We start from the raw sequence: 25876 nt of genomic DNA, 5'->3' as shown, positions 1-25876 counted from the left end.
TTCATTTAGCAAAATATAAAGGAGTGAAAAATAGGTATCAAGAAAGCCTATGTATTTCCGAAATGGGCACAAGATAAGGAGTTTAGAAACAGTGGTTATTTGCACATCTCTGAATTCGGGGGTCCTTATACGAGAAAGTGAATTACAGGGCATTTCTCAAAAGTCTACTGATAAAAAAAAATGGTACCTCACTTGTGTGGATAGGCCTAGTGCCCGCGACCGCCCCAAAACGCAACACGGACATCACATTTTTCCATTGAAAAATGATGTGTTTTTTGCAAAGTACCTAGCTGTGGATTTTCGGCTGTAGCTCAGGTGGCACCTAGGGAAACCTACACATTTATGAAAGGTATACACCATGGGGAATCCAGAATTGGGTGACTTGTGGGGCTCTCACCATGTTCTGTCACCCAGAATCCTTTGCAAACCTCAAAATTTTGCTAAAAAACCTGTTTGTTGCACATTTCGGCGATGAAAAGTTCTGGAATCTGAGGGGAGTCACAAACTTCCTTCCACCAAGTAGGTGTAGTAAGTGGGTTTAAAGCAAATTCCTGGTGAAATTCGACGGACACTCCACCGTATCCGACTGAAAGCACCTTTCCATGCCACAAAGGATGACAGGGTATACATTTGAAAGCAACTTGAAGCTCCGTATCTATGTGAATTGTTGGCGACTTATGACTTAAAATCTTCTCCAAAAATCACTGCAGTTATTTTGCAGTTTTATATAGCACAAACTTGGCCAGCAGGCGTCAAAGCGCTTTACAGGAGCGCCAATTATATTACACAAGTGCAGATTTATTTATTGGGGTGATCAAGAAGATTAAGTGAATTGCCCAGCATCCCGGGATGTTGAACTGACACTGAGCTTGAACCCTGTTCCCCAGTTACAAAGGGACCAGATTTGGCGCTATGCCACATTTCGGACATCTGTTGACAGAGTATTAATTACAGTGGGAACGCTTTGGATAACATGGACCCCGAAAAAAAAAAAAAGAAAAAAAAAAAAAAACACACAACCACAAGATTAAGTAAAGCATGTGAAATGCAAATCAGGAAGAACATGGTTACATTAACCATTTCACACTTATATGCTGGTTGAAAAAAACCTGCAAAATTTACCATTCTAATGTGCACGAAGCAGGGGAAGGGGGCAGTACCACAGGCTGTCTCTAGATGTCCCTCAGGGCCTCTTTTGGTTTTGGCTACAGAAGGTACCGCACCCTGCAATCTTGAATTCCAAACATCCCCAATGACATTCAGGCGCTGTGCATTTGTGTTATGAGGTAGGGAAGAAAAGATTAATATGCTGGCTGAAAGAAAAAGAAAAAATAATAAGTAGCAACATCCTGACATCTCCTCGCTGTTGTTACTAAGAAAAAGTTGGAACTGGATGGAGGGGCGGCTTTTAATCAATGTGACAAGCGTTAATCTATGTAAGCACACTTTTTCATCCCATGCATTCAGTGGTTGAAACATACTATTATATGGTAAGCAGTGCACATGAGAGGGGGTTAAGGGAAAGCGGAAAGAGAGGGGAATGCTGATTAGTAGGTGTAGGAAGTGGGATAAGCACATTACTTTGTGAAATTACCAACATTTAAGTATTTACACATAGAGAGGGAGAATATGGACGCGTTTTTGCCTGCGTGTAAAAATTCCTGGTGAAATCCGAAAGACACACCGCACCATAACCAACTGAAAGCACCTTTCTACACCACAAAGATTGACAGGGTATACATTTTAAAGCAACTTCAAGCTCGGCATCTATGTGAATTCTTGGTGCTGGATGACTTATGGCTTAAAATCTTATCCAAAATCACATCGGTTTTTCTGCAGTTTTATACAGCGCGAACTCAACCAGCAGGCATTGAAGCACTTTCCAGAAGCACCAATTGTATTACACAAGTGCAGATTCATTTTTAGGGGGGCACTGGGAGATTAAGTGAATTGCCCAAAATCACGGGATGGTGAACCATCGCTGATACTCAAACCCTGTTCCTCAGGTACAAAAGGGAGCTCGTTGGTGCTATGCCACATTTGAGACATCTGTTGACGGAGAGCGTTAATTAAAAGCTGAAACACTTTGAATAGCAGGGCCAAAAAAAAAACCTGCAAGATTCACTAAGGCATGTGAAATGTAATCAGGAAGAGCATGGCTATGTTAACGCTTTTACAGTTATAATATGCTGGCCAAAAAAAACTGCAACAGTTACGGTTTTAATGTGCACAAAGCAGGGACAGGGTGCAGTACCATAGGCTGTCTCTGGGAGTCCATTGGGACCTCTTTTGGCCACATAAGGAACTGCACCCTGCAATCTTGAATTACACACATCTCAAGTGACGTTCAGGCACTGTGCTAAAGAAATTAAGTGAGGCGTCTGTTTTGTGAAAAGTTTAAGCTGTGCATTCGGGTCATGAGGGAGGGAAGACAAGAGTAATATGCGGTCTGAAAAAGAAAAGAAAAAATAGTAGTAAGTAGCAACAACCTGGAAAAAGCAAACACTCAGAGAATGCTAGATCGACTAAAGCATGTAAACTGTAAGCAGGAACAACATGGTTATGTTAGCTGAGAACTGCAAATGAAAAAGGAAGCTTAGCTGAACATGGGCAGGAAACCAAGAAAAAGAAAGCCATGCACGAAACAGATAAACATGACAAAGCGTAATTATGCAGTAGTTAGTCCCTGCTCCCAAAGAGAACAAGCATTTGCAATGCAATGGGTCTTGCGTTTACTTGAGTTAAAGCTATCAGCTTTGTAAACTCCTAACCCGACTTTTATTGCCACACAAACTGAAAAGTAAAATAGTTTCCCATAAGCGAGCCAACGGCTGCCATGAGCACGAGGCAAACACAAAATGAAACAGACGTTAGCTTGCAGTGAACCATATCGGCAAAAGGGCAAATATCCATGTAACAAAGTTGTCCAGAAACCATGCTGAAAACACGGAGCCTTGCATGTTTTCAGTAGTTGGCCGGTGCGCTCAAGGAGAGCTCAACACTAGAAAAGGCATGACGTATGCATGCCTTTCACAAATAAAATGAAGCTAATTGTAAAAGGCAAGCCCACAAACCAAACAAAGTGATGGGCGTGTTTACAAGTCCTTAGAGAGATAACAACAGGGACAGAGGGCTTTGCGCTCTACCCTAAAAAGAATGAACAAAGAGGCATAACTGACCACTAGCAAGCAAGGATTTTTAAATGACACTGAAACAAACAAAAAGAAACGGCTTTAAGACCAAAGCAGTATACAAGAGGGCATATGCTTACGCTCGACCTAAAAAGGGAAGAGATTTGAAGTCTGCAGACAGAGTGAGAGAATGAGATAGAGTGACCACCTCACTCCAGGTCATTGCAGGCACTGTCTCCAGTCCTGAAGTTTTTAGCTACAAATCATTGTTTTAAGGCGTGTATGTCCAGTTAGTTCACAGGAAGCAGAACTTCAACACTGAGAATCCATTAGTTTAACACATAACTGCTCAGAACCAGAACAGTCTATGAAATTACCTGGAGAAAGGTGGTCACCCTAGAAGGAGGTGAACTGTGAGAGGATGGACAAGCAAGAGTAGATACAATATTGATTCATGCCACATGTTGCCTCTAGCCTGAGGCCCCAGAGCCACATTCTGTGTCAAGGCCTGCTGCCAATGGGATTTATGTCCCTTTTCCTCATGCAGAGGCACTTGTAATGTATTTGCATCGCAAGGGTAATATCAAAGTATGCCAGTAATCATTACATTCCATGTTAACTAGGAGTGAGAAAAATCATAATTTGATTTTGTGTCATTATGTGAAATGTTGCTAAAAGCTAAACGGGCATTTAGAGCTGTGTTATAGTGTGAAGTATGTCTCATTTAAGCGCTGTATTTTAGCATGAGATGTGTGTTGCTTTTGGACACGGTGAGACATTTTGAGATAAAATGGGTCAAAAATAAATCACAACTTATTAAGACTTTTCACTGTGTGAAGTGGGACATGTCCATGAAAAGTGCTGCTTCCATCAGAAGCACATCTCCACCACCCTTGATTGCCTCCTTCCCCAAAAAGCAAGCAAAAAAGAGAAAGCTTACTGAGGTGGCCACCGCTGATGTACTGGGGTACTTTTGCACTCCTTAATAGACATTGGCTACTCAGAGCCTCTAAAAACACCTGAAAAGCCACTATTCTGCAGCGGTGTTCAGCTGTTTTCCCTCCTGCCAGGATATTGATTCTTTATTGGGTGATCATGAGAGGAGAGCCCGTATTGTGTGACATGAAGTGGCATTATGAGAGTTGACAGGTCTGGGGTGTAGCGACGTAGAATGGAATTGGGTTAGATTGAGTGCAGTGGGGTAGATTGGAGTGGGGTAGATTGTGGTGAGTAAAATGGGCTGCAGCAGATTAAAGTTGAGTGGGGGAGATTTGGTGGAGTGGGTTTGATTGAGTTAGAGTGGTGTAGATTGAAGTGGGTGGATGGGTAAATTGGGCTGGGCGAGATTGGAGTTGGGTAGACTGAAGTGGAGTAGATTGTAGCGAAGTTGGGTTGGGTAGATTGGAGTGCATTGGAGTGGAATAGGATAGAGTGAATTGGAGTGGGAAGGAGCACAGAGCGAACTGAGGTGTGTCGTGGAGTGAATGGTGTAGATTGGAGTGGCGTGGGGTGTCACAGATTGTCAGAGTGAAGGGGCATGACAGAGTGGAGTGTCATAGAATGGAGTTGTGTAATGTGGAGTACACAAGGTGTTTTGGCACAATATTACAGACAAAACATTTTCATTTGAAATGACCATTACATTTGCACTGAAATATTGATTACTGCACACGTGTGCAAATTGCATAACCTAGTTTATCGATGCATTTTGATCATATTCAGGTATTTGTTTCCACCAAACTTCAGAATTATACACCCACACAAAAAAAAAAATGCTTCAGTGTACTCATTCTGAAACATAGGTAAAAAGAACAGATGGTGGACAGGTGGGGCGGCCCAAAAAAAAAAAAAATGTGGATTGAATGGAGATCTTTTTGACTGGGGGTGAATGTTTGCATTGTTCAGCATTGCTTTCATCTTCTGTTCTTTTTGCCTATATTGTGATACATCAGCCAATTTGTGTTTTTTGTTGTATGCTAGGAAAAAAACATCTAACGTCCTTTCCTCTTACAAAGGTACTCAGCAGAATTGTCACATAAAATTCTCTCAATTTGAAGTCACAGAAAGAAAAATCAACACCAAGCTCCCTGGAAGAGAGAGCCTGATATTCGACCTCTGTCTTTGAACACATAGCAAATGCGACAAGATAAGAGCAAGATTTAAAGGACTATTTACTGTATTCTTCCACAAACAAGTTTGGACAACAAGAGGGACGAACTCAAGCTGGACTGTCTAAAGCAAATAAAGCCAGCAAACAGAGGACCAGAAAAAGTGAGTTACAAATCACAAAGTCAATGGTAAGCAAAGGTGGAATACATTACTAGGTAAGCTTTCTGAATCTCCCCAAGATCCTATTAGCAAACCAGACAGGTGTGCTGCCTGGCAGACTAAGACCTTTAAAAGCCTCAGAAGTGGAGGAGGACACTAGACCGAAGAAGCAGTGGGCCATGGGATGATCGCTAAAGCAGTGGTTCCCAAACCATGGTCCGGGGACCCTTGGGGTCTGTGAAGCCTCCCCAGGGGTCCGCGACTGCTTAGAAAATTAAATAATATTAACAGATTAGGTCCCCAGCTTTCAGTAATGACTCACAGAAGGGGGGGGGGGGGGGGGGTCCTCGGATTCCAATAAGGATTCAGTGGGGGTCCCTGGGTTTTAGTAATGGTAAAGTGGGGGTCCACAGAAGTCAAGAGGTTGGGAACCATTGCGCTAAAGAATTGCGCCGAATGAAACGTGCAAGGAAGAAATTGTACACTCGAGGAGAGAGAGTAGCACAAGCAAACCTGGACAGAGGCTAAGCATACCAGCTGGCGCAAAGAGCATCGAACCAGCGGACAGAGAAGAGAGAAAGCGAAACAGAGAAACGAGCCAGTGAATGAGAGAGAAGGGAATCAGGAGAAGTAAGCAAGAGAAAAGCAAGAGAGAGAGAAGCTAGTGATTAATAAATGTAGGCGCGTCAGTCAAGGCCCGGGACAGGTGTCTGGTTGTGGCTCAGTCCGAAGTCCTCTGGGAGTCCTGGGCCAAAAGCGAGTCATATCTAGTAAATTCCAGAATCAAAATAAAATTTAAAACAAAAAACAAAAAAAAAACACTTCTCTGCTGCGCCCGGCGGGGAGGGCGTGGGGTTGGGCACTGGAGAATGATGTGATAAGAAGCCGAAGAGGGGGAAAGAGGAATAAAGTGACAACCTGTATTTGTAGAGGGATAAGGGAAACGCGAGCAAGAAATACCAAAGAAAGAGTTCGAGGAAAAAACATAAAATAGAGAAGTAGCGGAGCATACTGAGTTAGCGAAAAAGTAAGATGGTGGAAGAGATAAAGGTGGAGAGGGGAGAAAAGGATGAAGCCACGAGAAAAAACGGAGGAAGATCACAAGAGACAGAAAATGAGAAAAATACAAAGCAGATCGCAATCTAAATAGAGAAAGGGAGAAAGCAAGAGAATTCAAAGTGATTTTTTTGTACCTCGTGTTTTGACTCTTCGCATTAATACTATGGCTTGTTCACTTGAACTAGTGGGCGAGGCAGAGACTGAGATGTTCTATTACACTGTGTATGGCTATCAAGTTGTACAGTAAGGTAAAAGGGGCTCTTTTGGGTACCTTGCCTGGAGAAGTCTTACTAAAGATAAACGTTTTCAGGGCAAGTGCCACGCAACAGAGAGAGATTCACTGGAAGTCAGATGCTAAAACCTCACTAACCATAGTAAGCAAGTCTGCAGATGCTAGCGCCTGTTCATAGTGCAGGTGATCTATAGGGAAGAGTCATTCACAGCGCACCTGAAGCACGGCAATGAATTTAACAAAAACACGTTTTGAAAGCCACACTTTGCAGAAGTTCTGTTGAGTCTGATGGGAAGAGGCAGTTAGCTCTCTACTGCTGGGGGCTCTGGTGACAGAAGGAAAACGTGACAACTGTGAAGTGGGCAGTGCCGAGGGACAGAAGGCAAAAAGCACTACGTGTAGAACGTGGGACTAAGAGAGGAGCAACCAAAAATACGTCTGTTTGCACATAGCCTACTCCCTTTAGACTCACCCAGACACTTCCTCTCCTTGAATGGCAGGTTGGTGTACTCTAGGCTCCTATCCACGGGAGGCATCTTCACTCCTGGGGAGAAACGGACTCGGGGGTCTCTGCAGCAAGGGTGTCCGGCTTCCAGGATGCACCCCTCGGGGTGGGTGAGAAGTCACTCTTTGGGTTCGTTTTCGTGGAGGGGGCGGCGGTCACTCTCGTCTTGTGAGTGTCAGTTCCTGGGTGTGGACTCGTGGCCGTTTCAGTCCTGGTCTTTAATGTAGGGCTGAGGGGAGTCACTGGCGAGGGAACCGCGGGAGAGAGGAGGGGTCCTCCTCGATTTCGAGAAGTGACTAGTCCGGAAAAGACAAACTTTTAGGGGACTGTGAAAAAAAGCAGCTCAATCCTGCTGTTCGCAATAAATCTCTCCCCTTTCCTCTCCTCCCACGTCGTGCGTGCTCCGGCTCTCCTCGGGGCAGCTTTAATAGCCCCCTCCGTCAGACACAAGCAGAGAACCGACTCAAACCGGCCACAGCAGCTCCGGCCCCAATAACACCTTCCCCCTCCCTCGAGCGCTGCTCACACCAGGACCTGCACGCACGCACTGACCACTGCCGAGGAGACCGTCGTAGGACCTCCCTCCCCTCTACCTACTGGTGGTTAGAGCCCACCCTCGACCTCAGGCCCCGCCCACAAATAACCTCCAACCTGGGCCGCGAGCAACTGCCCGAAACCCCTTTCCATGCCTCAGCCCTTCCCTGACACACATGACCCCACCCTCTGTATAAGCCCCTTCCCATAAAGATAACCTCACCCTGGACTTCAGCCTCTACGCCTGCAATACAACCCTAACCATGACCTGCAAATCAACCCAGGACATCAGCCCTTCCCCCCTAAACACTGCCCCTCCCTTTGATCTACTATGGGTCTGTGTAAGTATTCGGGCGTGGAGGATAGCCCGTCCCCTACTTGTACCATCACCCTGGACGCACCCCATTCTACTCCAAATATCCCTCCCTGGACCTAGACTCCCTCTGCTCGTTTGTGCAGGGGGAAGGCTGACGGAATAATTTATCAACTCATCCTTCCTCTTGCACATAACCCCTGCCTGGTGACAACTTATACCCTTCCTTCTGGAGCTAAATTAGTTCTAGACCTTCGCATGTCTCAAATGCAGAAATCTCCCTGAATGTAAGCCCTTCTACTCAGCCCACTTTGAGTATGATGACCAAATCGCCCCATGTCATTGGGACGCCTCTTTTCCATTCCTGGACTTTGCTTTTTCAAACCATTATTAGATGCACTGGTCCATTTGGCTCTCTTGAAATTAACCAAAACTACAATTCCCAGAATGCATTGATATGTAAAGTCAAAGTCCAAGATTGGAAAAGTTGTGTCCCACTGGCACCATCTGGTCACCCTAGAAGTGACCCTTATCTGTAACTCTAGCCACTGGCAGCCGTCGCGGGGCAGCCCCTGCAGCCTGTGCTGCACTTGTTTGTGGCAGTGTGCATCACAGCATGTTATAGCTAAATCACCTCCCACCCCAGCGATGGGCTGGAGAAGTTGGGGTGAAGGGTCACTGTTTTTCTTTTCTCCGTGTCTAAATTGCCGACGCTTCATTGCTTTTAGGGAGCTGGTTTTCCAAGGAGTGTTATGGTAGAGCATTAGCAGGAGATGCTGACATTTGCATCTCAAAGGCTATGCTGCCCTCTCTCACTAGGATGTTTAACACATTATTGCCTACAAGAAAAAAACTGTAAAAAGCTGTGAACAAAATTTTTTAGTTTGCATCTCACAATATCGCGCTTTGACTCTACAGCATATATACCATCGTCTGTTGTTTTTTTTTTAGCCAACAGTGTGCTGTATTGTGGGATTTGTAGTTTTGCTTTTAATAGTTTCATTCTGGGATCAAAACCCCAGCGTGCAAAGTACTGATGGTTTAAACACCAATATTTGCAGGAGGTGGAATACATGACATGGAGCCACTTGTCAGCTATCTTTTAAAAAATTAACAAGGCGCCCACTGCATAAAAAAAAATGATTGTTTAAGACATAAAGCCAAAACTAAATTCTGCTCACATATTTTGTGAGGCTTCATTCTTTCACTCACATTAAGCATTAAAACAAGCGCTGGCAATGTGGATCGTTTTTTTATTATGTGGAGTGAAACATTGTATACAGAGCTTCACAAACAATAAATGTACAACAATGAACAGCCTCACAACGTTTCCTAACACAAATAATACGTTGAGGCTCAGTAGTAGCAGCCGAAAGAACATCACACAATTCTCTCTCATAGAGTACAGCACAGGTAGCTAACATATTAAAGATGGAGTGAGGGTCTTTAAAATACTTTTGTATAGTTTTCATAAACAGACCTAAACATACAGGAAGAACAAAACTCCTGCAAAAAATACCTAAACATGTTATACAATTATCCTTTTTTTATTTAATAAGATGAGGCCACAGCAGTGGAAACACCTCTCTTCATACAACTGCTACCTCTGGGCAGAAACAGTTCAAAGCATCCCTCCTTCAAAGTACCGGTACTGCCAGGGTAGCATAAGCAGGTGCTAATCGGGCAACAGCAGTGAAAGCTTTTGTTTCCCACAGAATAGGGATAGCCTGGCAATAGCAAAGCAAGCAGAATGAAATAAGTGCAATTCTCAATTTCCTCAGAACAGATCCAGCATCACAGAGTTGTGCAAGCTTTCATCACTCACAGAGCATGAACGGTTGAGGCATGAGTGACATGTAGGTTACAGGTAGATGTCTGGAACAGGTGTTTAACGTACCGAGCATAACATAGGTGGATGAGTGAGTGACGAAGGAAGCACTGATACAATTATTATTTAGATTATTTTTCACGTGGGCACCATGAAAATCTTCCTGCCGTCACTCTGACACCTTTTCTCGTTGATTATTTTTTTTCCCACATATTGAGAAGTTGCAGTAACCTTGTAGGTAATTGCTCTTTGGAGCAGCCTTTCCACAGTCTAAGTTACTATGCTGTAGACAGGCAGACAGGTGTCAACCTTTTTTTGAAAATATTTTAAATGCACATGCATCAGGTTTGTGCAATCCCAGCCTCAGTGTTGCACCTGTTCAAAATGTTGAGGGCCATCTGTCCCCAACAGTCGCGCCACTACCACTCTCCACTGTGATACTGCACAGCACATTACCCATAATTACCAGACACCACACCTTTGTTAGTGAAAGAAAATTGGCAGCTTGGTATTGCACATTAAGATCAGCAGTTCACATTCAGAATCTAAATCAGTAATAATGAGCCAGTGAACAGTGGACAATTATAATTTCGTCTTCACTCACCTCCGGGAGGACAGCCTAGAGCAGTGGTTCCCAACCTTTTGACTTCTGTGGACCCCCACTTTATCTGTAACGGAGCCCGGGAAACCCCACTGAATCATTATTGGAATCCAGGGACCCCCCCCAGTGAGTCATTACTGAAAGCTGGGGACCTAATCTGTTAATATTCTTACATTTTTTAAGCAGTCACGGACCCCCTGAGGATGCTTTGCGGACCCCCAGGGGTCCCCGGACCACAGGTTGGGAACCACTGGCCTAGAGGAAGGAGAAACTGAGTTGCAGGGTGAGTTTTCCACTCGTCAGATGGGATAGTTTTGTTTGATGGCATGAACACAATTGCCGGAGATGTGTTACAGGGAGAGCCTGGTGCGTCTTACATACCCCCCATCGAAGGGCAGAACTTGAGGTAATATGACTAGTTCTGGGGCGTCATGGAACCTTCACAGACAGGAGAAAGGAAGGCAATTTGCCGTCTCTTCCAGGAAACAGGATTGCTATAACAAAGTGTATAACACACATTTTGGTGATGTGGGGGAAAGGTACATTACGTGTTCAAGTGGTGAATGGGCACACAATGTGGCATGTGTGAGTAGGAAGGACACCTTATTAGAGTACACTGATTTTGAGTTGAATGAAGGTGAAATATGTGAGGAGGATGTTTCACGAAAAGGAATAGTGATGGGCGTCCAATGATTTAGGTCATGGGCGCAGTGAGGCTAACAAAGATAGCAGATTTTGGGCCAGATGTACGAAAGTTTTGCGATTCGCAAATGGGTCGCAGCGCTATTTGCAACCTCGCAAAAAGCGAAATGGTATGTACCAATGCCATAACGGAGTTCCAAATAGCAATGCAACCCATTACCGACTCAAAAAAAATGGCGACCTGAAATTGCAACTCGCAATTAAGAAGTCGCAAATTGTGAGTCGCAAACCGAATGCACAAGGCAGTCGCAAAATGTGACTAGTCGCAAATAGCCAGTTTTGCACACCCAGATTAGCACTGATTACGAACAGGTGGTAACCAGAACCAAAGTATAAAAGAAGACCCAGAAGGCATCTGGGTTTCTCAAAATGGCTGCACTATACGTGATTGCATGGAGGAGGAGAGTCCAGGTTGCCCAGCAGAGGAGGAGGAGGCAGTGACAGGAGAGGATATACCGAACCAGGCAGACACTATTTCAACAAACTGAGGATGAGATTTATGATAAATACAGACTGAGCAGTGCAGTTATCCTAGAGCTCATTGAACTGCTGAAACATCAGCTTGAACGCCAGACAATGCGCAGCTGCTCCATCCCCACACATGTGCAAGTGCTCTGCTCACTGCACCTCTTGGCCTCGGGTAGCTATCAGAGGGTGATTGCAGTGGCAGGTGGGGTATCCCAAAGAGCCCTCTCACGATTCTTCAGACGTTTCCTAGATGCCATACTCACACACATCTCCAGATATATATATACCTTCCCAGGAATGAGGAGGAAATTAACAGCACCAAGTTGGACTTCTACAGAATTGCCAACTTCCCCCATGTAATCGGGTGTGTGGACGGGACACATATACCAATTTGCCCACCAGCAAATCTGGAATATGTGTCCCGCAATAGGAAATGTACCCACTCACGAAACATCCAGGTGGGTTGTGATGCCCATAATGTCATTACTGACATTGTGGCTAAATATCCAGGAAGTACACCTGATGCATACATATTCAGGCACAGTGGGATACACCAACGCCTAGAACGTGGGGAGTTTGGCGAAGGATAATTAGCTTTTCGCTGTGGGCAACATGATGATTATTATTGTCAACAGGCAGTCAGCTAAGTATTTGAATGTTTTGCTGCTTTTGCAGATTTATGTGTTAAAATGTTTGTAGTACGATCTGAATTTTACGTTTTTTTCATATTACAGGAGTGGAAAATGATAGGTTGGATGCTCTCTCTTACTCACAGTGGCAGAGATTCCCTGGGCCAGTACTGTTGCATAGGTTCTCATTATCCTAATGAGACTACTGGATCCGGGCAGCAGAATCACCTGTACTGCGGGGGACTGAGTCTGATCCTGCACCATGTGACACCTGTTGGCCTAATCCGGGTTTGTTCCGGCTAACTAGCAGTGCCTCATCTCCACCCAACAGCAGGGATGATTGGAGCCACCGGGCGCATGACATAAATGACTCCTCAGGGGAATCATGGTCACTCAGATCTCATCCGTTTCTCTCAGTTACATGAGTCTCACGTATGCAAAGACACTCAGAGGCAGAGTAAAGTTCAAAAAGGTTTTATTGAAGTTACTGCATCTTTGATAAAAAAGCATGTATTGTAATAATTTGGACGATGAAGCACAATAAGATTAAAAGTGTGACAAGGAGAGTAAAACACAAGAAAAACGCTACCATACTGTCACTAAGGTTTGTAAGGATAGTTCCTACCAAAGCTATGTTAGAGCTCAGCCTGTTAAGCTCTAATTCTGCCTTTCTGGTTTCCCCTGGGAAGACATCAGCCCTCATACCTGAGCAAGAGGCCTGTAGTCTACATAAGTAGCTGTAGCGAAGCAATCAGCATACCGTTGTGGTCACCTGGCTGGAATCTCCCTCTAACATACACGGGTCAAAGCAGTGTTTTTATAATAAAACAACTGATGTTCCAAGAAAGGATCCCCATGTAAGAGTATGTAAGAGTGAACATTGGAGACAAAGCGTACCACTTTTGCCGGCAAACTATCTTACTTCAGCCTTGAGAAAAGGACAGAGTGAGAGAAATGTCTTGTTTAAGAACACAGTGCTGACCTAGGCGAAGAACAGCTAGATAGAGAAAATAAAACAAGACTGCAAATGTGGCTAATGTTAAAATAATAAAACAAAGCTGAACCAAATATATCTAGATTAAAGTGCACAGCGGCAGGCCTAGTTTTCTAAAATAACACATATAAAGCAATAGCTAAAATGGCTACACAACAGTACCATGGGCAGGCAAGGGGAAGACATCAATGCTGGGGCACCCATGGACTGTTGGATGGGCTGCTTAATGGAATTGGTCAGAGGTTCTTTGTCTGAATCCAAGACTGAGTTTTTTGCTTTGGGGCTATGAGAAGGACTGCAGAAGAGGGTGCTGAACTGCAAAGGGCAGATGTGGTAACTTTATAATGTTATTGATTGGAAATGGTTGTAGGTGACTATTGCAGGTAAATTGGCAGGATTAGCCTTTTTATGGAATCTTTATTTGGGTTATGAATCATCAGCGGGTGAAATGAGGTGAAGGATATCAGAAGGTTGGGTACATGAAAGGGGAGCTAGAGGAAAGGGTTAAGAAACCAGTGATGTTAGGTGCCGTAAAGAGATTGATTGGTGCCCTTTCACAGCTTTGTAAGGATAGGAAAGAGTGCCTCCTTTTTTTTCCAATTGATTATGCTTTGGCTCTTTTTTTAAGCTTTTCGTGTGCCAGAGATAGTGGGGTTCAAGAAAGAGTGTGTATGAGGGGTGATATTTTCTTTAGGGATGATGGGGTCCATTTATCTGTTATAGGAATGGAGGTTTCTTTACTCCAATTGTAAAATGCATTGCATGCATTATTGTGGGTGCCTTTGTAGGCAAAGTGGATATGGGGGACAGAAAAACATTGCTAAGTTTTTTCTGGTGGCCTTTTTTTGCACTGGTTTGAAAGATCTTTCAAAGAAAGTTGGTTATGTTGAGACCCAAGTTCGAGAGGCTCATGTTAGGGTGTAGAGGGGCAATTTGGAAGGCAAGAGGAAATTAACAGGTTTAGAGCATAGGCAGTAGTGTTTGGACGGGAGAAGTTTGGCTTGAAGAGTTTGTATTTGAATTGAGTATGTTAAGGGCTCTTTAAGGGAGGAAAGGTGGCTGGTAGGTTAGTGTTTAGTGAGGCTGAGGTTTAACTAGAAGTTTGCACCTATTTCATTTTAGCGACCCTTTCCACATAGTGATATTGACCCATGTGGCTTCTGGCAGTGCCATCCCACCAAATGTGGGTGTGGGGTATGGGCGATTTTGAGCCCTGACCCTCTGGGCTTCTCAGATGGGCAAAGTGGTCCTGTGACCTCAGGAGCAACCACTGACAGATAACATAGAGGGACCGGGTGAGGAGCTTCAAAGGAAAGAACAGTTAGGATTGAGCCCTTCTTTGTTTCCTATATACCGGCATGCCAGTCTGCAGGGACATAGCAAACTTTCTATCCCTCCCACCCCTATATTAGTGACTTTCAGAAGCATTTTTTCTGGGTTGTGTATTGATCAGGTTTGGAGCTATTTGGTAAGACAGGTTGCTACTTCATTGCTGGAGGAGTTGTTCCTTTGTTGCTGATGAGCAGGTGCATCTGGTTATAGGGTGGCTTTTGGACAGGTTTTAAAATTCTTTCAAGGAAAGTCGGTTATGTTGAGACCCAGGTTTAGAAGCACAGAGAATTGGAGGGAGGACAATTTGGAATCGAAAAGGAAGTAAAAAATGTCAGAACATATGCAGTGATGTTTGGATGAGGGAAGCTAGGATTGAGGAGCTTGTGTTTGAATTAGTCATGTTAAGGACTCTTTAAGGGAGGGAGAGTTTGTTGGTAGGTTGTTTGATGTCGTTAGTCTGTGTTTAATATAGTTTGTAAGGCATACTGCAAAAGAGTTGTTTTACCTAACGTTTGCACCTGTTTCATTAAAATAGCCATTTCAACACTATAATATTGACTTGTGGTTTCTAGCTGTGCCGTCCCACTCAAACTGTAATTTGTACATGCTATCCGGGTAAAATATTTTTAGGCCGAGCCTAGATAGCGCTTGCGCTGTTGGTTAGTGACCTGTTGTATATACTTTGTGGGCTTCACCTCCGCCTATTGCTTTTCATTTGTCTATTTCATTGTCCTTTAAACATCCTTGCTTGCTAATGGGTAATCCTTCTTTTTTGTCATTCCTTTTTGTCTTTTTTTTCCTCCCACAGAGCACCAGCCATGTACTGTATCCTTACGCTTTGCTTGTTTTTCTGTTCGTTTGGGGGACTATTTTATTCTTCCTTTCCTGCACATGTTTGCTGTTGCCTGTTTATTTGGTCACTCACATCACAGCCGCCAACTTCATTGTAATCAAGCACTTCCCTCAAGTGTTTGCTGTGTTTTCTTTATGATTTATGAGCATGGCACATGCTTCACGGATGCCATCCTTCACATAATGTTCTTTTAATTTATGCTTTTTGGGGTTGAAATTGTGAACATGCAGTTCCCACTCACCGCACCACATGCTTTACGGATGCAGTGCTTCATTTTATTCCACCACTGCGGCCACTTTGGGAGATTGTGCATGTTTCTTTTGCTTTAATCTTACTTAGTTCCTAGTGTAGCACCCCATAAGAGTGCATCCTTTTTCAGACCGTCTCCTTCAGTGGCACCACCACCCCGCTTGTATGCTTTTTTAATGTAGAGCAAAATCTGCCTGAAGGCACAGAAGTTCTTCACATGAGTACTGTAGTATGTTATACGAGGTCAGTTTAATTTATTTTTTCATTGTTTCTTGTCCACACTGCCCTGGTGGGCACATTTGAAAGCAACAAAAAAAGGGAAAGTCCATAAGAGGAGCGCACTGCCTTAGTTTCTCTTAATTTGCTTTGAAACCAACTTTTTGTGTTAATTCTTAGGGTGGCCTGCAAGGACTATTTCCTGTTTCTCTGCTCTGCGGCTTGACATGTTGGAGGGTGGAATAAAGGGGCCGGTTTGGAGACTGGAAGTAATGGCGGAAATATGAACCTGGAGTTGCTAAGTAAGGATTTTTAGGGATGAGATATGAGCCCATAACACAGTCCCGTGGTGCCAACATTTTATCATAAACCAAGCCTGTGTTTTGATAGTCTGCATTGATTGTCCCGTGCTGAGGGCTAACCTAACTCTCATTTATAACGTGGCAATTTAGCCACTACCCCATCTCTCTTGAAAAGCAGGTGCTGTGTACGAGTGAGACAGCACACACGTTTTTCCAAATACTGGTTAATGTTCTCTGTAGAACCACTTTCCTTTAGCACTGTACAACCGGCTCAGAATAGCACATTAACCACTCCATATGATTGTTTTGTAATATATTAGGTTTGGTAGGCTATTGATCCTATGTAATCACTACACATAAGAACAATTCTGAAGGAAAATTAATGAAAACATTTTAAAAAGCAGCACAACTCCAGGCAGTCTCAAAAGTTTTAATAGAGAACAACACTTCCAATACTGAGTGAATGAGAACGCTATTGGAGGCAGATAGTATCTGTGAGGTAGCATATACTCCATACAAACAAGAATTGCACCAAAAGATTCCTTGAATCTTGGTCACCCATTTTGGTCGATTGATGAAGTCTACACGTCTCCTTTGATACCACAAATGTTACATGATGCCCACGTTTGCTTATATGTATCACTGCATAGATATGCATGAATTTAACATTATAATTTAGAAACTATACTAAATTAAATGGTTCTGGTGTTTTAATGGTCGTGTGTACCAGCACATTTTAGAGAGATTCTTACTCTTAAGTAGAACTGCTAGGCTTTCAGTGGGAAAGTGTGCCTATTCCTTAATGACATATTTATCTTTATAGCCAAAACAGAACTGTGCAAAAACAGCAGTTTTAAACTATCAGCTAATCCTCGATGGTTCAGTGAGGCAGGACTGTCCACAGATCATTCTGGTAGTCCCAGATTGGGCTGCGAGTGTTTGGCTTTGTTCCTTTACACCTTTCTCAGTTTCCTTGATCAGCCCTCATTATTCCAATGACCTATTGTGATATATTTTTTGGAAGAGTATTTCACTTATGTCCAGCCTACACCCGTCATTGTTCTGAGTAGGACTTTAATTTGGTATTAACCTTCCTGATGTGTAGCCCCTTCAAGCACCTTAGTAGACTGTACTCAGTAACTGCTCACAGTGCGAGCATTTGCCAAGCTGAGGCGGTATTCTATCGGGAAGTGTTTGCAACTTGGATTCCCCTTAACCAGGTAAACCAGTGCAGAGCCTTTATTGCTTCCCTTTCTGTGTCTTGACATGTAATGTATGTAATTATTGTTTCCCTTATGTAGTGATCCGTTAATCTGTATCTAGGCTTGTTTTTGCTCCGATGTGGTGTAAGAAAGTAGCCTCTTTTTAGCATGGTTACCCCCACTTTTGGCCTGTTTGTGAGTGTGTGTCAGTGTGTTTTCGCAGTCTCACTTGGATCCTGCTAGCCAGGACCCCAGTGCTCATAGTTAAAACCCTATTTGTCAGTGTGTTTTGCCTGTTTCACTGGGATCCTGCTAGCCAAGACCCCAGTGCTCATAGTTTGTGGCCTATGTGTGTGTTGTCAGTAATGCCTAACTGTGTCACTGAAGTTCTGCTAACCAGAACTCCAGTGCTTATGCTCTCTCTACTTCCAAATGTGTCACTATAGTTTAGTGACTTCATATTCCAATTCCAATTGGCACACTGGGCCCCCCTTATAAGTCCCTGGTATATGGTACCTAGGTACCCAGGGCATTGGGATTCCATGAGATCCTTATGGGCTGCAGCATTTATTTTGCCACCCATAAGGAGCTCAGACAAACCTTTCTTCAGGACTGCCACTACAGCCTGAGTGAAATAGTGCACACACAAATTCACAGCCATTTTCACTGCACGTAAGTAACTTATAAGTCACCTATATGTCTAACCTTCATTTACTGAAGACTAGGTGCAAAGTTACTAAGTGTGAGGGCATCCTTGCACTAGCAAAGGTGCCCCCACGCTGTCCAGGGCCAATTCCCCAGACTTTGTGAGTGCGGGGATACCATTACACGCATGCACTACATATTTGTCAATACATATATACACATAAATATACATATATGTAGCTTCACAATGGTAACTCCGAATATGGCCATGTGAGGTGTCTAAGATCATGGAATTGTCCCCCCATTCCAAATCTGGAATTGGGGGGCCCATCACATGCATCCTGGGGGCTCCACCATGGACCCCCAGTACTGCCAAACCAGCTCTCTGAGGTTTCCCCTGCATCCCCAGCTGCTACCACCTCACAGGCGGGTTTCTGCCCTCCTGGGGTCTGAGCAGCTCAGTCCCAGGAAGGCAGAACAATGCATTTCCTTTGGGAGGAGGGTGTTACACCCTCTCCCTTTGGAAATAGGTGTTACAGGCTTGGGAGGGGTAGCCTCCCAGAGCCTCTGGAAATGCTTTGAAGGGCACAGATGGTGCTCTCCTTACATAAGCCAGTCTACACCAGTTCAGGGACCCCCAGTCCCTGCTCTGGCGCAAAACTGGACAAAGGAAAGGGGAGTGACCACTCCCCTGTCCATCACCACCCCGCGGTGGTGCCCAGAGCTCCTCCAGTGTGTCCCTGGTGTTAGCCATCTTGGATTCCAAGGTGTGGGGACACTCTGGAGACCTCTGAGTGGCCAGTGCCAGCAGGTGATGTCAGATACCCTTCCTGATAGGTGCATCCCTGGGTAGGTAGCCAATCCCCCTCTCAGGGCTATTTAGGGTCTCTCCTCTGGGTGTTTCCTCAGATTCAGCTTGCAAGACTACTCCAGGAATCCTCTGCATCCTCTGCTTCAGCTTCAGACCGTCAGGTCAACTGCAGACTGCTCCAGAAACTGCTGTAACTGCAACAAAGTATCCAGGACGACTCCTGTGACCAGCATTTGCAACAGTTTACTAGGTGTGCACGTTCTGAGGACTCCATGTCTTCACCCTGCACCAGAAGAACCAAAGGAATCTCCTGTGGAGTGACGGAGTCACTTCCCTGCATCTGCAGGCACCCTTCTGCGACGACGACCGGTTCCCTGGGACCCCTCTCCTGATGAGTGTGCTCCCTGGAACACAGGTGGTGGACCGACGTGACCCAGACTGTCAAGCTGTCCAAATTTGGAGGAGGCAGGAGCTTGCCTTCCCGGTTTGTGACAGTACCCCTGTGCACTGCGTTACCTCCAGCTCCTTTGGCTTCTGAGCACTTCTTCCAAGAATTCTTCGTGCACAGTGTAGCCCAGGTCCCCAGCACTCCACCCTGCGACGCACAACTCGCTGAGTTGTTCTCCGGCAGCATGGGACCTTCTTTTGTTGTGTCCACCAACCGCACTTTGAATCTTCTTTGTCCCAATGTCCTGGGACTCCAGTGGGTGTTGCCTGTTCCTCTATGGGCTCTCTCCAGTGTTGAGAGCCCCCCCTGTCTCCTCAGTCAGAGTTTAGACCCCCAGGTCCCTCCTGGGTCCAGGCAGCGCCATTTTGATGCGAACCGCAAACTTGCTTGAACCAAGGCTTGTTGAATGAATCCAGTGATGCAAACAACCTGCATCCAACAATTCAACGTGGGACATCTCCTGCACCACACAGAAACCCACAGCCATCGTCTTTGGTGCTCTTCTGCACACTTCTTCTAACCGGAGAATCCACGTTTGCACCATCTTCTAGGTTGGGAGGGGCTCCTGTCGTTCCTGGAATCTTCTGCTACTTCTGGACTTGGTCCCCTCTCTTCACAGGTCTTCAGGTCCAGGATTCCACTGTTTGGTGATTGCAGTCTTGCTTGGTTCTTGCAATATCTCTTACCACGACTTGTAGCGTGTCCTGAGGAAACTTTCAGTACTTTACTCCTACTTTCCTGGGCTCTAGGGTGGGGTACTTTACTTACCGTTGGTGTTTTCTTACACTCACAGCACCCCTCTACACACTACACTTGCCTAGAGAGGAATTCGTGATTCGCATTCCACTTTCTTAGTATATGGTTTGTGTTGCCCCTTGGCCAGTTGCATTCTATTGTATTTTCTACTGTTTGTACTATTCTATGACTATTTACTTACCTGATTTTAGTCTCTAATGTATATATTGTATATAATACTTACCTCCAGAAGGAGAATTGCCTCTCAGATATTTCTGGCAGTGTGTCACTAAAATAAGGTACCTTTATTTTTCGTAACACTGAGTATTGTCTTTTATTGTGTATAAGTACTGTGTAACTATAGTGGTATTGCAGGAGCTTTGCATGTCTCCTAGTTCAGCCTAAGCTGCTGTGCTACAACTATCTCTAGACAGCCTAAGTTGCTAGAACACTGCCTACATTTCACTAATAAGGGATAACTGGACCTGGTATAAGGTGTAAGTACCTTAGGTACCCACTACAAACCAGGCCAGCCTCCTACATTGGTGGCAGCGGTCGGATAAGTACTTGCAATTGCTTTACCACTTTGTTACTGGTGCTTTTCACAAGAAAAGTGTACTCCAATACTTAGAGCTATACACAATTGTAACTAGTAGTCATTTTTCACTGTCTAAAAAGTTATTTAACACTTTCTAAAAGTTTCTAAAATGTTTTTCTTTTCTCTAAAAAGTTAGGCCAAGTAGTTTGCTAACTTTTTACTCTTCTCCCTAACCTCTTTCTTTCACTATGTCTGTTGTAGAGGCTACCCCCAGGGTTGTAAAGAAAGCTTATGAAAACTTGAATTTCAAAAGTTTGAGGGATCTCTGCTTAAAAGAAGTTTAGCGATTGGGAAGAACCCCAACAAGGAATTTCTCTTAAATCTCCTCCTGCAGGATGACCAGGAACATACCACTGGTAAGGTACATCCAGAGGGGGAGGTAGAGGGAGATTCCACCCAGGTAGATTCAGGAGACCATTCCGAAGATCCAGGGGAGGGTCCTTCCACAGTTCTTTCCATGAACAAACCTCCTAGTGTAGCTGGTAGTGGGAAGGGGTCACACACAGGTAGGGCACCCTTCACACCTAGAGGCCAGGTAACTAGAGTTACTCAAGTTAGGGAACAATCTTCCTCTGCCAATTCCCATGTCACTTCTGTCTCAGAGGTGTCACACACATCCAACCCTGAGGACCAGTCCCTAGATAGGGAACTCAGAAAGCTGAGGTTGGAAGAGGCCAGACTGAGGCTACATCAGCAACAGTTGGCCTTAGACAGGGACTCCCTGGCTGTGAAAAGGGAAAAGCAGGGGTTGGGGTTAGTTCCCCATGGTGGCAGCAGCAGTAGTTTCAGGAACTCCAATGTTAGGGAACATACATTTGATTCCAGAAATCTGCACATGGTTGTCCCCCCTTACAAGGATGGGGATGACATTTACAAGTGGTTTGCTGCGCTTGAGAGGGCCTGTACATTTCAGAGGATCCCTCAAGCACAGTGGGCTGGTATCCTGTGGTTGTCTTTCACTGGTAAGGGGAGAGACAGACTCCTTATTGTCAGGGAAGATGACTCAGGCAACTACCATGTTCTCAAAAGTGCACTCTTGGATGGTTTAGGCTTAACCACTGAATAATATAGAATCAAGTTCAGAGACCCCAGAAAAGAGTCTTCACAGGATTGGATAGACTTTGCAGACTGTTCAATGAAGGCCTTAGAAGGTTGGTTAAATGGCAGTGAGGTGACTGACTATGAAAGCCTATATAATATAAATTTGGGAGAGCTTATACTTAACAACTGTGTGTCTGATTTGTTGCACCAATATCTTGTGGACTCAGATCTGGCCTCTCCCTAAGAATTGGGAAAGAAGACAGACAAATGGGTCAGAACAAGGGTGAGCAGGAAAGCTCATACAGGAGGTGACAATGACAGGAAAAAGAAAGATGGTAAAAAATCTCAGGACAAGCATGGGGATAAAAGTAAGCACAAAGATCCTTCTTCAGGTCCAAAACACTCCTCTGGGGGTGGGGATAAATCACCTTCCTCTTTCTCTCACTGTACACACAATATAAAGCCCTGGCGCTATGTGTGCAGAGGTAAAGGCCATTGGTCAGGGGATAGGTCCTGTCTAGGTAAAGCTCCTGAGCCTACCACCACTTATATATCAAGCTCTAGTGCCCCTAGAGGTAGTGGTAATAGTGGTGGGACTACTGGCAATAGTCAAACAAAGGGTGCAGTTGGGTTCACTTTTGGGTCCATCAAGAGAAACCGGTGTAGGCACTCCAAAGACAGTTTCTGTCACAACTGGTGGCATTGGCCTTGCCACCTTAGCTGCTTGTCCCCTTAACATGGACTCCTGGGACTCCCATGGGTGTTGCCTGTTCTTCTGTGGGCTCTCCCCAGTGTTGAGAGCCCCCTCTGTCTCCTCAGTCCGAGTTGAGACCCCCAGGTCCCTCCTGGGTTCAGGCAGCGCCATTTTGATGCGAACCGCGAACTTGCTTAAACCAAGGCTTGTTGGACAAATCCAGTGACGCAAACAGCCTGCATCCACCAATTCGACGTGGGACATCTCCTGCACCACGCAGGAACCCACAGCCATCTTCTTTCGTGCTCTTCTGCACACTTCTTCTAACCGGAGAATCCACGTTTGCACCATCTTCTAGGTTGGCAGGGGCTCCTGTCGTTCCTGGAATCTTCTGCTAGTTCTGGACTTGATCTCCTCTCTTCAGAGGTCTTCAGGTCCATGAATCCACCGTTTGTTGATTCCAGTCTTGCTTGGTTCTTGCAATATCTCTTACCACGACTTGTAGCGTGTCCTGAGAAAGCTTTCAGTACTTTACTCCTACTTTCCTGGGCTCTAGGGTGGGGTACTTTACTTACCGTTGGTGTTTTCCTACACTCCCAGCAGCCCTCTACACACTACACTTGCCTAGAAGGGAATTCGTGATTCGCATTCCACTTTCTTAGTATATGGTTTGTGTTGCCCCTTGGCCAATTGCATTCTATTGTATTTTCTACTGTTTGCACTATTCTATGATAATTTACTTACCTGATTTTAGTCTCTAATGTATATATTGTGTGTAATACTTACCTCCAGAAGGAGTATTGCCTCTCAGATATTTCTGGCCGTGTGTCACTGAAATAAAGTACCTTTATTTTTGGTAACACTGAGTATTGTCTTTTATTGTGTAAAAGTGCTGTGTAACTATAGTAGTATTGCAGGAGCTTTGCATGTCTCCTAGTTCAGCCTAAGCTGCTGTGCTACAGCTACCTCTAGGCAGCCTAAGCTGCTAGGGCACTTCCGACATTTCACTAATAAGAGATAACTGGACCTAGTATAAGGTGTAAGTACCTTAGGTACCCACTACAAACCAGGCCAGCCTCCTACATGTGGGACATATGTAATCTTTGTCTTGTTTTATTATTTGATTTTAGAGCTAATTACCTGTTTTTTTCCCCCCATTTTAGTGGGGATGAAACTTTATCTCATTCGAACCATTCTATGGTCCTTGTGAGGACTCCATCGATATGCAGCTTACACAGGATAATGTGCTGCTTTGTTTCACACTTATGAGGTCAAAAGGCGAGACCTATTGGATATCCCAATTCTTCTTTAACATTTTGGTATGAAAGGGGGAAATTGTTCTTGACAATAACCCCCAAGACTGCCCTGCAACTAGTCCGGCTCTTCACTGCAACCTGACCCCCACTCTAACAGGACACTGAAGAGCAGGGCAGTCATCTGTTTATCACAGAAGAGGGGGCGGGGATGGCATTGCAAGTGCAGATGGACTCAATGGGCACATTGACATAGAGATTCTTAAGAAAGCTCCTGCCCCACACAAAGAGGGAATTAACTTTGTTAAAGTGTTTGTTCTGAACACCAAAATACGCTCTAGGATAGTTGTATGTACTCAACCGCTTTGCATCTACAGTTTTCTATCTAAAACGCCACATTCATACTGTCACCACATTTGGGAAGTGCATCTTACTTGCTACCGCTACCCGGCTTGCTTTGTACACACAAAGAGAGAACACGGGTCCAGCAGTAGCAAGAGTGCCTGAAGAGATACTAGAAAAAAAGCAATGCTTTTGCATCAAAGAGCGGCAGTCTTCAGGTTCAGCCTCAGAATAAAATGCACACCTCAAACTCTTCCTAGGCCTTGGGCTGAGGGGGATATTGTCCTCACTTTAAAATTAGTGGTGGGGCTCGGTCCATGCTCGTCCACCATCATGCCCTAACTGCAGTGATCTCTTCTGTGTTTATTGTGCTGCGCCGGGTTGGAACCCTGACAGAAAGAGTGACACACATGACAATAAACACAGAAGAGATCACTACAGGTACCCAGAAACCATTGCTGCTGCAGAACTATCCCATCACAGCGTTTAGCTTCTATCTCGATCTTTCACTACTCCAATGTGAAAACACTCTCTATCAAGTGAGCCTGGGTAGGGCTTCAGACCATATTATTTCAGTCAGCCCAGCTAGATGGAACAATGTCACCAAGACTTGACTCATCTCATCCAACAAACAAACCTTCACCAGCTTCATGAGTTTGTTTTCCCTCTGGTGGATAACCAGTATCTTGGGGGGGTCTGGATTCCAGTGGGTTCAGGAAACCTCTCTGCTGAGCCTTTGAGATACATTAGTACCCAACAACCAAGACAATAAGTACTTCCTGCATCCACTGATCTATTGAGACAAAAGGAGGTAGGAGAGTGTATCAAAGACTGAGCATAATCTCCCCATTGCTTGTCTACCAGGGGACCACCTGTCATAGGACTTAGAGCGCTTAGACTCCGACCTACCATTCCTCATAATGGCATCTTCTCACATAACAGCCGGTGCCACTGTGAACGCTGCCCCGAAGTGAAAGGAATGAGTTCCAAAAATTCTGCATTCGCAGCCATCACACACTAATGACCATGTACAAAACTGCCTGAAACTGGAATCTGGTCAAAGCGGCTGTATTCTCATACACAAAAAGAGAATCTGCCCCATCGACCCCCCTGGCGTCCTGCTCTAATATCCACTAAGCATGCATACTGGACAGCTTTAGAGATTGCTCAAGTAAGCCAGCCTCACTATCTTGCCTTTGGCAGACTAGTCAGCCTTGGGTTTCCTCAGCCTAATCTTCATGAAGCTGTCCCACAGTGTGACGTACCCATGTGGCCAACCCTAGGTAGGGTTTTTTAGATGGCAACACTAACTCCCCTATCCTTAATACCCCAAAGCGAGCTAGTGCGAAGGCCACCTGGAATAGTAGTTTCTCAAATTCCGTTGCACATATGTTCATTCATGCCCCCAAGAGAAATTCTAACAACCTGAAGTTGATGGGATGCATGGTATTGTGCCGAAAACCCCCTAACCTGCCCTAGCCTTTCATTTCCGCTGTCAGATAATACCCCTTTTAGGCATTCAACCCCTCCCCTCCCCAATTTGGCGAACAATATTACATTTGTTAAGTGGGTTCGTGTCCATCATGTTAACTTCTTGGTTTTGTATTATGTCCAAATCACAAATGGTTGTACTGCTGCCAGCATATCAGAGCTGCATTAAGATTCCCAAAAACTGCCACTGGCCCAATCGATCCAGACATGTTTTTTCCCTAGACTCAGGGAGTGACAACTGCCCAACTAGCTCATGGAGATTGGACTGGTCAGTGCCTATTATTGTTCCAGGAATGGTGTCATCATCTGATTTGCTTCAGAGGCCAACTCCCTGAATCTCTGCCAAAGAAAACAGGACAATGCATGTAATGTTATGTTATGCTAAGCCGATATGTAGAGC

The 25876-nt window shown here is 44.8% G+C and overlaps 1 protein-coding gene across 1 annotated transcript in view; it reads right to left on the bottom strand.

Moving 5' to 3' along the window:
• Positions 1-7843, bottom strand: part of LOC138259375 (microtubule-associated proteins 1A/1B light chain 3C-like) — a 56166-nt gene extending 48323 nt beyond the window's left edge. Inside the window, exon 1 of the mRNA XM_069207068.1 lies at positions 7163-7843. Within this exon, the coding sequence (XP_069063169.1) occupies positions 7163-7226 (64 nt within the window). The 5' untranslated portion in view covers positions 7227-7843. The remainder of the gene's footprint in view (positions 1-7162) is intronic.
• Positions 7844-25876: the final 18033 nt, after the last annotated feature.

The sequence above is a fragment of the Pleurodeles waltl genome, chromosome 9, assembly GCF_031143425.1.
Source record: "Pleurodeles waltl isolate 20211129_DDA chromosome 9, aPleWal1.hap1.20221129, whole genome shotgun sequence".
NCBI lineage: Eukaryota > Metazoa > Chordata > Amphibia > Caudata > Salamandridae > Pleurodeles > Pleurodeles waltl.
Note: the sequence above shows the minus strand (reverse complement) of the source record. Positions and strands in the feature narration are given on the sequence as shown.